Source organism: Labrus mixtus, chromosome 9 (genome assembly GCF_963584025.1).
Source record: "Labrus mixtus chromosome 9, fLabMix1.1, whole genome shotgun sequence".
Lineage (NCBI taxonomy): Eukaryota > Metazoa > Chordata > Actinopteri > Labriformes > Labridae > Labrus > Labrus mixtus.
In genome coordinates, this window is record NC_083620.1 from 26651847 (window position 1) to 26665731 (window position 13885).

Genomic DNA, 13885 nt, shown 5'->3' on the forward strand with positions numbered 1-13885 from the left:
AATACGCTGTGAGCTTCACTTTAGTCCTGCTTTCCTGCTCCTAAGAGCCGGCAGTTGATGGCCTCTTCAATTTTACATGTGCTGAGAAAGGAGAGCATGCAGCACGGTGGTGTTCAGGTGTGACTGACAAGAGAGAGAGAGAGAGAGAGAGAGAGGGAGAGAGAAATTATGAAAGAAATGAGGATAGGGGGAGATGATTGGCTAATGCAAAAAAACCATCAGTGATTTTTTAAAATAAGTAATGTGTAGGCTCAATGTGACCTTCACCCAGGACACTAATGACTAAATAAAGGTTAATATTATAGTTTTCAAGCGGCTCTTTATCATCATTTATGCAGCAGCGTTATCAAACACCTACTTGCACTGCCATTTGTGTAGACTTGTGTAAATCAGTGAACTTCTTGTGATAAAAGAAACAACAAAAAAACTTTTTTGATTCTCTGATATTTTGAAATGTTCAAAATCCAAAATCCAAAACAAAAAACACCAACTAGAATTTACATTTTTAGACACTTCAACTCCATTATCACCCCTTTGCATTTTCTGAAGATTAATTCATTTTAAATAAAGATGGAAAGTGAAATAACAGGAGCAAAATGTACTGTTTCATACTGAAACATTTAGAAGTGACACAAAATACAGCAACCGGTATTCCCAAAACAAAGTAAAGAAAACACAGTTTTTTATTTTAAATAACAACCTATTGAGTTTAGGGAACAGCCTCATAATACACCAAGAAGTTATTAATTTGATTTGCTTTGGTAATGTTTCAAATCGAGTCGTAACATGTTTGTTAAATCAACGTGAAGATACTTTAATGACTGAACTAACTCATCATGAAACTAAAACCGCTTCAGTGTGGGTCACATGTTCAAACAAGAAGAGTTGATCTCCTTTTCAAATTAAAGAACCCCGTACATTTCACACAGTTTATCAGGTAACTAACTGATACTGTAAAGTCAGCAGGATGGACTGATGTCCAGAGACGGCTGAGCAGGATCATGTCGCTTCAAGTCTTCTTTCCCTGTCTTTGTTTTCTCCTCTTCTTTTCCCCTTTCAAACCTTCCTCTGCCCTGAAAGAGAGTTTACTTTGTCCAGTCAGCAGGTAGGGCCGAAAGCACTGCAGTAACTGCACAAAGGCAGAGAGAAGGAGGCAGGAAGAGAGAGAGAGAGAGAGAGAGAGAGAGAGAGAGGATTGATGGTCAATAGTTTTTAAAGAACCAGATGATAACAGGCTGTTATTAAAAGACTTCAGTTGACATCAGTTTAATCGTTGTAGTGTCCTCGTGTTGTTTGTGTGTGATTGTGGTTTTACATGAGTTTCAAGTTAAATATATTGATTTACATTATATTTAATACGTCATCGGGTTGATCAACTTCACTGATTAAGGATTTATTAGAAATAATGGAAAGTGCAATAATAGCAGAAATTGATGATCATTGATAACTGTGATTAAATCAATTTAAATTTCTCCTCATTCAGCTCTTTACAGTAATTGTGTGTAACTGTGTGTGTGTGTGTGTGTGTGCTCATTGACATCATGGGTAGCAGCTGATCTCAGGGTGTGATGTCTCTAATTACCTTGGATCATGTCACTGTGATGTGATCAGTTGAATGGCTGCCTGTCACTGTCGCCTATAATCAGGCGTAGTGATGACTCTAAATCTAAAGCTCTTGTTGCTCTTTGTGTGACATCTCTGTTAATTCTGTCCCGTGTGCGTGCGTGTGTGTGTCTTTAGGTATATTTATATGTCTATATGTTGCATGTTCTTATATGTCACAATGCTTGGGGCGTGGGGAGAACAGCATTTCATCCTTGTTATGTATGCAGATGCAGATGCAGAAGCGGCTGTGCTCAGTGGTAGAGTCGGTCGTCTCTCAACCGGAAAGTCGGGGGTTTGTTCCTCCTGCAGCCACATGTCCTATGTGTCCTTGGGAAGGACACTTTGACCCCAAGTTGCTCCCACTGTGTGTATGCAGCGTGTTAATGTGAATGAATGGAGTTAGTTAATACTGATGGTCTCACTACACAGCAGCCTCTACCATCAGGGTGTGAATGTGTAGGTGTGACCTGCGGTGTAAAAGAGCTTTGAGTAGTCAGAAGACGAGAAAAGTGAGACTCCTCCAGCTGTTTAGACTCTTACGACTGCTCAAGACTCAGAGGAACTGCTGTGATATCCTTTATTAACTTTAAAGTGAATGAAAATCTGGCAATTTAGACACTAGGTTATAAAATTATTATTTATACAGTTAAAAAATAAGTGATTTCCCAAAAAACTTGTTACTTGTGTTTTCTCAACATCAAATAAGTAGACATAGTCTTCAGTGGAGGACGGGGATATAACAAGAACAAAACTACAACAGAAGGTTAAAGGCCTCTGCCACAGTTTCTCTCACACACTCTGACGTGCTGCTTTGCCGTGTTCTTGTTCAGATCCAGGTGATCAAAATAGCAACGGAGGATAACAGAGAAACCCGCTCTGCAAAGGATGCCCTGCTGCTCTGGTGCCAGATGAAGACCGCAGGGTGAGAAGTCACACAAAAATAATACAGGATACAAACTGCATGTCATGTTTCGTCGATTCAATGAACCTACTGTACATGGTGTGTAATTGTGGGTTTGATGCCACATGTTGGTATACAGTTAGAGTGACTGTAGATTCTTCCATGCCACAGGTACCCTGAGGTCAACATCCAGAATTTCACCACCTGCTGGAGAGACGGCCTTGCCTTCAACGCCCTCATTCACAGACACAGGTAGGTTCCTTTTTTTTTACACAACTGATTAGTATGCTTTCATTTCAACACTGAGAAGTTGTGAGTTTACAGCTGTTATAATAATCATTCTTATTCTTCTTATTATAATGATTATTACTGAAAAATAAAAAATAGTAAAGCTTAAATCAAATATCTACAGAAGGATTTAAATCATCCCACAAACATGGTTTTGGAAAGATTTGACCCACATAGCAGTTTGAGGAGTACAGCCATGCGAACATGACATGTGACCATTTTGTGCCTAACAGACCTGACCTAATAGAGTTCCACAAGCTCACGCGGTCCAATGCAACCCACAACCTCCAGCAAGCCTTCAACATCGCCGAGCAGCACCTGGGCCTCACCAAACTCCTGGACCCTGAAGGTGAGCATGTTCAGTCAGATTACATAACATGCAGAAATATCCATGATGGCGTTCTAAAACAGAATTCTTATTTTTAACCACTGAGGTTAATACTTAATACTGTGTTGCTCAAACTTAAGTCAACTCCTCTGTGGTCTTCTCTCTGTCTCCCACCACCTTGTTGTGCAGATGTGAACACAGAGAACCCAGATGAAAAGTCCATCATTACCTATGTGGTCTCCTACTACCATTACTTCTCCAAAATGAAGGCTCTTATTGTGGAGGGCAAGAGGGTTGGCAAGGTAAAAAAAAAAAAAAATTAAAAAAAACTTTCCGCAGCTTAAGCACAGTGAAACTCCATGTAAAGTCCAGCGTTTCTGTTAGCAAGCCAAATAACAAGAAACACTTCATCACAGGAGCAGGAACAGAAGAAGAATGCATATCATAATGTCTCACACTGTGCATCCCTCTCTTCCCATTTTGACCTTTTTTTCTCCACTCATTATCACATTACTCCTCTCCAAATATGTTCGCAACCTTGTGCTGTCTATCCGGCTCAGGTGCTCGACAATTGTATCGAGGCAGAGAAGATTGTCAACCGCTATGAGGCTCTGGCGTCCGACCTGCTGGAGTGGATAGAAAAGACCATCGCGGTCATCAGCAACCAGAAGTTTGCCAACTCGCTGACGGGAGTGCAGCAGCAGCTCCAGGCCTTCACAACCTACTGCACCATAGAGAAGCCCATCAAGTACGTTCAGTTAACTTTTAGAATGACATCTTGATATTTAAGTCATTTATTACTAATCATACACAAACACTCTTTATCATGCATATTCATTCATACATGTCCTGTCCTGCAGAGCACATCGTTTAGAGGTTTATAGACGTTTTCTATTTTCACTGTTTGTGCACAAAGTTTTAATTTGCATTCGTTTAGTGTTAAGTGATAAAGAGCTGGTAGAATTAGAAACTGTGCAGCCTGTGGAAAAGGGCTGTTCTGTAAAATAGAATAGAATAGAATTATTTTATTGATCCCAAACTGGGAAATTGTGGCGTTACAGCAGCAGGTTGTTCAAACACACAATATGAACAAAAAACAAAATATAATATTAAATACAAAGTAAATAAGCACTAAAAATATCAAAACTAAGAATGTGAATATATACAACCAGGATTTAACTAAGCATTACTAGTCTTAATTAAGAAAATATTAAATACAACATACTTTGTTGGAGATAAATGTAAATGTGCAAAACCAGAGTTGTAAATGGACAGTATTGACATGGGGAGCTGTCCAGAGCTGTGCAATCAGTGATACATAAGTTAAAGAAAAAGAAATGTGTCAAACCTTTGAGCATGCAGATTCATGATTCTGCAGGGTGCCACATGTTTTTTTTATTTCTTAACCCTTAAGAAAATCTTGTTCACTGCCAACCAAAGCTGAAACACAGAAACATGGAGATTTAATTAGACGAGATTTAAATCACAGTAATTAGTTCATAAATGATTACCTGATAAGAGTTTTAACCTGCGTCATTTTGTAACTTATCTTTTAATTAGTAATTCTTTAAATGCTGGAACTTATCTGGCTCTCTCGATCTACCTCGGATGTAAGGATTTGATATTTTTCTGAGACATTTGTTTTAAAACTTTCTTAGTGTTTTGTATTGTTGGCCAGACACACCGAGACATACACAGTAGGGCTGGGCGATATGGACCAAAACTCATATCTTGATATTGTTTAGCTGAAAGGCGATACTCGATATATATATCCTTATGTATTATTAACAGTGAAAACACATGAAAAATAAACTAGCTGTTTGTGAATTTAAAAAGTAATATTATAAAATAAAAATGTTCCTTAAATACAATAAAAGAGAGAGAGAGGAGGAGCAGGGTTAAGAGGGACGGACAGTCAGTCATCATCAGTGAGATGAGAAAAAGGTGACCTGGCACCTCTGTAATGTTATTTTAATGCAACATAAACTATATCCATATTAACGATATTGCCTTACCCTATATCTTGTTTGAAAATATATCGATATATCTTAAAAACTCAATATATTTCCCAGCCCTAATGCACAGACATCAGCTTTGAGAATATAATGGTTGCCTACATTGCTACGCATGACATCCTACTCAGACTATTTTCACAAGAGTCCATTTTCACATTTGAAGTTAAAATCACAAATTGATGTCTTGTTATCATAAACCAAGGTCCTGAATGTCTTCCGTTTCACAATGAGGCTCTGCACTTGTTCTGAAAATGTTGCCATATTGGTTTGAATCTGTAACAAACACACTCGAGTCTCCCCCCTGATAAACCGTCCTGACTCTGGACAGCAGAGCGCAAGAGTGAGCGGAGAAACTGCACTTCACCAGGACTCCTCAAACCAGTGTCAGCCAGTATTTACTCGACTGGAGTGTCCTTGAACAAGACAGCAAAAGTTGGAAGACCTTGTTGTCAGCGTGTCCTACACAGGAGGGGACTGTTGAAAGGAGAAAACAGCTTCACTCACTAAAGTTTTTGTGTTCCTCGCTCAGGTTTCAGGAGAAGGGGAATCTTGAGGTCCTTCTCTTCACCATCCAAAGCAAACTCAGAGCCAACAACCAGAAACCCTACGTGCCTCATGATGGGAAGCTCATCTCCGACATCAACAAGGTCATGCATCCACCAGCTCTGTGTTCTAATTTATAATGAAGTATTTCACCTTTTACTGAACAATGAAGAGGCAACACAGTGAGAATTACAGCTCAACTCCAGATGTCATATAGCTACATTTACACATCACTGTTCTGTCTTCTTCTTACTTTTCTATAGTTACCTTAATAACCCTAATAAAGGTTTTCATTGTCATGTTTCATCCAGGCCTGGGAGAGGCTGGAAAAGGCAGAACATGAGAGGGGCGTGGCTCTACGTAAGGAGCTGATTCGTCAGGAGAAGCTGGAGCTGCTGGCTCAGTGCTTCGACCACAAAACTACCATGAGACAAGCATGGCTCAATGAGAACCAGAGACTCGTTTCTCAGGTACGGATCTCAGATACACCCCTGTTTAAAACAGTGTTTTATTATGTGAACGTATTCCTCATACTTCAGCTCCATCACGACTTCATCTCCGCTTCAATCTAATTCTACTTCCTCCCTTGTTATAAAGTTCAGACAAATGTTTTACTTTGGTTTAATAATTGAATGAAAATATTCCAGGATCTGGGTGCTTTAAAGGCTTTATATGTGATTTTTTGATCCAGCACCAGCACCAGCATGAAACCAAAACAACTGGCGCTGCATTGTTGTGTTAGCATGCTAATGCTAGCGATCTTTATTATGCTCGTATCTTCACACTGCATGTAAATTTACCTGAAATGAGCGTGATCTAGAAACACAGTTAAGCAGTGAGTACAGTATGTTATTCTTCTTTTCTCTAGTCCCTCAATTAAACAACTTTTATACACGAGGGGAGGAGTCAGCCGGCCGTCCTGGCGATGTAAACAAAGTGAAGATAGGACTCTGAAAACTCTGAAAGCATCACAGACAGTGGGACTCGGGTGTTACACCCATTGTAGACAGTCATGACTCACAGAGTTATTTTCAGAGGATATACTTGATTTATATTATATTTAAGTGTGAAAAATCAAATATAAAGACTTTAAATCTGCTTTAGAGAATAGTGTTTATGTCATTTAAAATGTCTGTGATGTCTTGTTCTTCTGTGTGGAAGTTCAGGTTCTAGCTGTGTTTGTTCTATGTCTGTAGATATTCTCCATCAGATTCAGACTGACATTTACATCTTGTTTTTCTTTTTCTTCTCTCTGCCAACAGGACAACTTTGGCTATGACCTACCAGCAGTTGAGGCGGCAATGAAGAAACACGAGGCCATCGAGGCGGACATAGCTTCTTATGAAGAGCGAATAGGGGTGGTGGTTGAGCTGAGTGCAGAGATGGAGTCGGAGGGATACTACGACATACGACGCATCCTGGCACGAAAGGAGAACATCCTGGGCCAGTGGAGTCTGCTGAAGGAGCTGGTGGCCGGACGGAGGACCAGGCTGGAGAAGAACCTGGCTCTGCAGAAGACTTTTCAGGACATGGTGTACATGATCGACTGGATGGAGGACACACAGGTAATGAAGGCTAGTAAGAGAAACCAACCAAGAGAGACAACCCTTTCATACATTCAGTAGCTAGATAAAGACAGTAGAAGTGGAGGGAAACATTCATACTCTGAAAGTAAAAAATGTAAATTAGAGATCCAGATAATCAAAGAAGAAAGAGTGCATATATGTATTTACATGTTTTTGATTATTAAAAGAAACAATAGAAAATGAAGGAGGATGAAAAGAAAAAGAAAAAGAGGTAAAAATGGATTACTGAAGTTCGCTTTCATCACTCTGCTTTCTCTTTCTCTCTCCCTCCCATCATCATCTCCATCCCAGGTCCAGCTGCTGTCGAAGGACTTTGGGAAGCATCTCCTGGAGGTGGACGACCTGCTGCAGAAACACAGCTTGCAGGAAGCCGACATTGGTGCGCAGGCTGAGAGGGTCGAGACACTCAACACTGCCGCACTCAAATTCACAACCATAGAGGGTATGCAGTTTACACACATGTATCGTGTTTCTTCTGTGTCATGTATAGTTTTGATGTATTTATTTATTCAATATTTAATGATAAAATACACATAGCTGCACTCAATGATTTAGAAAAAGAGAGGGAAATGGTATTTTGTAATTTAATCTTCAGAGCTTTATCCTTTTGTTCTTATGGTAATAGACCTTCCTGTGTTTTGTCTTTCAGGCTACCAACCTTGTGACCCACAGGTGATCTGTAACCGTGTCAACCACGTCTCCTCCTGTTTGGAGGAGCTGAAACAACTGGCAGATAAAAGACGCTCGGAGCTTGAAGAGTCGAGGCAACTGTGGGCTTTCTTTCAGGTAGGACAGATCAAATAGATGAGATGAATGTTTCTGTAAGTTTGCAAAAAAAAAAAAATCAATGTCACAACTTTCACACTCACCTTGTGCCAGGAATCGCCAACAGTTTGGTGGTAAGGTAAGTCAGTAAAAAAGTTAGTTAAACTTTTTTATATTATTTAGAAAATTCAAAATACTTGGCTAATAAACTCAGGATATAAAACACATAAACAAAAACCTGAGAAAAGGATTCAATCAGGAGATTAAACAAACCAAAACAAAGACATGGAATGAGTTAGTAAGCCAGATTTGAACTTAAATCCACCCAATCGTTGGGTTCTCCATTCTTGGTATTATTGTTGCCTTTAGAAACAACTACATACATTTAAAGTTTTTGGTTCCTGACTGCAGTAAAAATAAGAAAGACAACATTTTTAAGAGCATTGTCCATACAGGTTCAGTATGTCAACAGGCCCATATTAAAGTGTTGATTAATAAATCTATCATACTTTAATTAAACTCTGTTTTCAGAAGAATAATGGTCTTGTGTGTTTTGTTTTTTTTTGTCACTTGTTAGGAGCTGGAGGAGTCGGAGGCCTGGATCAGGGAGAAGAGCTCCATCCTGGGAGCTCAGGGTTACGGGAAGGACCTGAGCAGCGTGTTGAAGTTACTTCAAAAACACAAGACGCTGGCAGGAGAACTACTCGCTCATCGCTCGCTGCTTCAGGTGTGTGTTTAGATATTTAAACATGCGCTATAAGATCATCACCCTGCTTGTTTTCAGTAGAGACGTACTTTTATATTCCAAATGTTTAACAGTAATTATCGCAATCAAACGTTTTTTTCTGGCTGTTATTGGCAAGATTAGTTTGATAAAAGTTTTAAAAAATCAATTAAATGAATATTGTAGTTTAGAGAGGAGAGTAAACTGTAGTTACATTATTTGCCAGTGTTTCACTTTATTGCATAAAGTCTGAAATGATAACACTGGTAAGCATCTATCCTGCCCCTCTTCTCCAGAACACCATGAAGCAAGGAAAGCAGATCCTGAGTGAGCAGAGCTTCGCCATGGCGGGGATCCAGGACCGCATCATGGAGGTGAAGACTGAGTGGAAGAGTCTGGAGGACCAGGCTGCGCAGCGTCTTGGCCACCTGCAGGAGGCGCTAAACTATTTCCAGTTCTCGACGGAGACGGACGACCTGGTGGCCTGGCTGCAGGACGCTTACCGCCTGGTCTCCAGTGAAGACTTCGGACACGATGAGTACTCCACCCAGTCGCTGCTGAAGAAACACAGAGGGGTCAGCGAGGCCATCGACAAACACCGACTGCATGTGGTGGCGCTGCGCAAACACATGGTGGCGCTGCCTCTGCGATACCGTGAACAGGAGGTGTGTAGCAGGAACAGGGAATGGATGTTTTACATTTGAGTATTCATCATTTCAGTTGTTTTTAGTCACTCTTCCCTCTCCTACCTGCAGGAGTCACAGGTGCGTATGGGAGAGGTGGAGCAGCTCTATACTGAGGTGATTGAGGTGGCGGTGCTCAGGCAGCAGTGGCTCCATGATGCCCTTGCGGTCTACCGCATGTTCAGTGAGGTCAATTCCTGCGAGCTGTGGATTGATGAAAAGGAGCAGTGGCTGGACAAGATGGAGATCCCAGAGAAGCTGGAGGACGTGGAGGTGGTGGCACACAGGTGAGGAAAAGGGGGAGAAGAAGAAGGGGGAAGAGATTTGTTTTGGCATGCAAAAACTCTTAACCCACAGAGTGTCCCATCACTTCCCACAATGCCCTTTGCTTCTAGGTTTGAGAGTCTGGACCAGGAGATGAACAGCCTAATGGGAAGGATCCTGGACGTTAACCAGATAGTCCAGCAGCTCCTGGATGGAGGTCATCCTTCTTCTACTGAAGTCAGAGGATGTCAGGACCACCTCAACTCCAGGTACTGAAACAAAACAGCAAACTTAGCTTCAACAACAACCTCTGCTTCTTGCACCAAAACCAGCATTCTGATTACTGTTTGTGCTTCCACTGACAACAACAATTAAACACCCTAATGCTTCACTTTCAGTTTCACTGCTGTTGTTACATCGCATCCCTCTTCCTGTAAATACCACCCCTACTGATGTTCCTACTATTAGTCCAAAGACAGATAGTGTTTCCCTCAAAGCACAGTAGCACACTTTAATTATATTAATAACATAATTCAGAGGAAGAAAATATAATTAACGTTAAAGGAAATCTGTCGTAGTTGTTTACAACTAGTGACCAAATATAGACGAGGGTTTATGAATGAACACCCAGTACCTTGTGCATTCTGTCTCTATTTATAACGGATGCTAAAAATGAGAGTTTGGTCATCTGATCAGTAACAACAGGAGTCTTTATGAGCCAGGACGCAGTGATAGCTGCTGCCAAAGTGCTGATTAGTAAGGCACTCAACAATAAGAGAGTGTGGATGATTTACTGCATGACAAGATTCATGTTTATTTCCACATGTATTTAGAGAAATTCATTTAAAGATTTTCATGAGTTGTGCTGCATCCAGAGAGCAGCATGTGGACTTATGTAGGTAAACGGTGAATTGGTTCATTACATCTCTGTCCTACTTTCTGCAGCGAGAAAGGAAGGAAAAGAGAGATTGTGTAGAGAAAGAGAAAATTTCTGTTTGGCCGACATGTTAATTTTTACGCTGATGTCCAGCCAGGTCGGCCCTCTGATATGTGTCTCACTAATATTCACTGACCATTCACTGTCATGTCTGGCAGCAGAGCCCGTGACGGCCGGGTGTCCATGAGTCTTGTGACCTTGGCACGCGGTGTCGGTCTCAGGGTGGCCATCTGTGCTGCTGGCTGCCTCAGTTCGGACTTTGCCAACAGAGAGCAAACATAAGAAGAAACATACAAAATAAACACTTCTCTGTTCTCAGCATGTTTTCAAGTGTGAGACATATTAAATAAAGTTTTAAGATCTTTACTTTACATGTCTTTGCTTGCTTCAGATACAGACACAGATTACAGATTATTGTTAACAGATGTGTTAAATATGAATTCCCTTAATTATCTTTTTGATTAGCGACAGAGAAACTCAGAATGTACTGATCCAGTGTAGAAATATTCCTTCTTCATAAAGCACAAAGACATAATTTACTTTCTGTGTTCACAGCTCAATCTTTAATCTTTTACCTTTACTTATTCTGCCTTCCACATTGCGTAAGCTTATACAGAATTTTAAAAGCATTAAAACAATTATTATAACTAATTGAATGACTTTAATCATGCAGAGTTATGTCAGCATATTTTCATTATTTTTTAAATACAACAAATAAATAGAACAAATCATTCAGTGTGTCATATTTGAGAAGCAGCACACCCACATACAGAACCCCCCAAAAATCTCGACTGCTACTTTTCATCATCTCATTGTCTTATAAAGGCTTCTTTAATAGTTTCATATTTAGTCTTTAATTATTGTACATGGAGGGTAAAGTTCACCAGGGTCCCATTCCTTTATGTGCACACATACCTGGCTAATAAAGCTTTATTCTGATTCTAAAAGACGACTTTACTATGTGATGTTATAGTCACCAAGCTGTTTTATTTCCTGCCTGCTGAGCACTCTGTCTGCCTCGCAGTGACTCTGCCGTTACCTCATTCCAGTCAAAGGATCTGAATGTGTGTGTATGCATCTTTGGACGTGTGTGTGTGTGTGTGTGTGTGTGTGTGTGTGTGTGTGTGTGTGTGATTCTTGGCTGAACGGAGGTGCAGTGAGGTGTGCTTGTCTGGATCAGAATCAGGGGAACATATTGTATGACGATATGGTAAACAGTTGAGGCCTGGGCTCAAACCACAGCAGAGCGGAGAGGCAAAGATAATCAAGCCTCACATGAAACAAAAGAGGTCATGTCCGGTCATTTCAGGTCCTCACAACATAGCGGTGACATGATTTTTAAAAGTAAGCACTAAACAAACAGGCTTGACTTTTGGTCTGACTTCCTTTACCTGTGATACTTTTCAGATGATAAATCATTTGATTCAGATTACATCGATCACTTTCTTCATGTGCAGCATTTAGGTGAACTAAGAGGGACATGATTACAGGCTGGTAGTCTTACAGTCTAATGTTTTCAAGCCTTATCACTGTACAAAGGAAGAAAAATAAATGCATATTTATGAAGTTAAATGAACCAATCTTGACCCTAAATCTAAATTTCTGTTACTGAATAATTCTTTGTATCTTTACATTACTGAAACAAAATGCTCTCCAGTGTATGATAACTATCTATCACACATTTTTTCCTTCACAGAACCACATCCCACTCTCTTCATCCCCCTCAAACTACACTTGCAGTATGACTCTATCCTGCCTTTTTTTTTTTTTTTACATCTTACCAGGTGGAACAGCATTGTGGAGCTGGTTGAGCAGAAGAAAGATCAGCTGGACTCGATGTTACGCCTGCAGAACTACCTGCTGGAGTGCGCCGAGATCAAGTCCCAGATCCAGGACAAAAGAAAAGCCATCGATGCTACTCAGTACATGGGCAGCGACCTGGGCGGAGTCCTGGCTCTGCAGAGACGGCTCACCACCATGGAGGGAGCCCTGTCTGTTCTGGAGCCCAAACTCCTACATCTACAGGTCGGGAATCATGGGAAAATACACTGAATAAAGAAACATTAAGGGAAAACGTTGTTTAGGGTTCGACTGTGGTATTCCTAATTTCTTAACCTGCACTTTTCTGAATGTAGGAAGAGGCGGAGCATCTGGCAACCGTCCACGGAAGCCGGGCCATGGAGGTTCTCGTTCCTTTTGATGGCATCAGTGTGGAGTGGGAGGAGCTGAAACGCACCCTGCAGGGCTGTGAAGACTCACTGATGGTGGCTAGCAGGCTGCAGAGCTTCATACAGGTACACAGGAGGATTGGTTTTAATGGCACCTGATAGCGTGTAGCGGGTGATGGTGGCGGCTGCACTTGCGGTCATGACGGCTAAGCATTTTATAAACTTTCATAAACTTTAAAGTCTTTATATGTGATTTTTCACACTTAAATATAATAGAAATCAAGTATATCCTCTGAAAATAACTCTGTGAGTCATGACTGTCTACAATGGGTGTAACACCCGAGTCCCACTGTCTGTGATGTTTTCAGAGTTTTCAGAGTCCTATCTTCACTTTGTTTACATCGCCAGGACGGCCGGCTGACTCCTCCCCTCGTGTATAAAAGTTGTTTAATTGAGGGACTAGAGAAAAGAAGAATAACATACTGTACTCACTGATTAACTGTGTTTCTAGATCACGCTCATTTCAGGTAAATTTACATGCAGTGTGAAGATACAAGCATAATAAAGATCGCTAGCATTAGCATGCTAACACAACAATGCAGCGCGAGTTGTTTTGGTTTCATGCTGGTGCTCAAGGGCGACATCTGTTGGATGAAAAAAATCGCATATAAAGCCTTTGAACAAGTTTATGAAAGTTTGAAACCTTAGCGATGTTATACAGAAAATAGTTTGAAGGATTATTTTCCTCCTAAGACACATCAAAATACATTTTTACTGGCTAAAATTTCACAATAATCAAAGTCTGAATCAGAAAAAAAACTATAAAAATTGTTATAATGTTTTAAAAAGGCGCAATCATTCTCCTCATTATTAAAATGTAATTAAAGTCATCTATGTTCTTTCCCCTATCCTGCCAGGACCTGGACTCGTTCCTCACCTGGTTGGTCCAGACTCAGACCTCTGCTGCCTCAGACCAGCTGCCCAACGACCTCGAGGAGGCAGAGAAACTCATCAACAAACATGCTGCCCTAAAGGAGGAGATCGGACGGTGGGTGACTAGTAGATCCCTGACGTGTTC

The 13885-nt window shown here is 40.7% G+C and overlaps 1 protein-coding gene across 1 annotated transcript in view; it reads left to right on the forward strand.

The window, feature by feature from the left end:
* LOC132980832 (spectrin beta chain, non-erythrocytic 4-like) overlaps window positions 1-13885 on the forward strand; it is a 71753-nt gene that overhangs the window by 13096 nt on the left and 44772 nt on the right. The window contains exons 5-21 of the mRNA XM_061047179.1: window positions 2436-2527; window positions 2678-2758; window positions 3028-3143; window positions 3312-3424; window positions 3683-3870; window positions 5667-5784; window positions 5992-6150; window positions 6943-7245; window positions 7558-7708; window positions 7916-8052; window positions 8609-8758; window positions 9052-9420; window positions 9511-9725; window positions 9834-9971; window positions 12424-12664; window positions 12775-12933; window positions 13725-13855. Of these exons, the coding sequence (XP_060903162.1) occupies window positions 2436-2527; window positions 2678-2758; window positions 3028-3143; window positions 3312-3424; window positions 3683-3870; window positions 5667-5784; window positions 5992-6150; window positions 6943-7245; window positions 7558-7708; window positions 7916-8052; window positions 8609-8758; window positions 9052-9420; window positions 9511-9725; window positions 9834-9971; window positions 12424-12664; window positions 12775-12933; window positions 13725-13855 (2861 nt within the window). The remainder of the gene's footprint in view (window positions 1-2435; window positions 2528-2677; window positions 2759-3027; window positions 3144-3311; window positions 3425-3682; window positions 3871-5666; window positions 5785-5991; window positions 6151-6942; window positions 7246-7557; window positions 7709-7915; window positions 8053-8608; window positions 8759-9051; window positions 9421-9510; window positions 9726-9833; window positions 9972-12423; window positions 12665-12774; window positions 12934-13724; window positions 13856-13885) is intronic.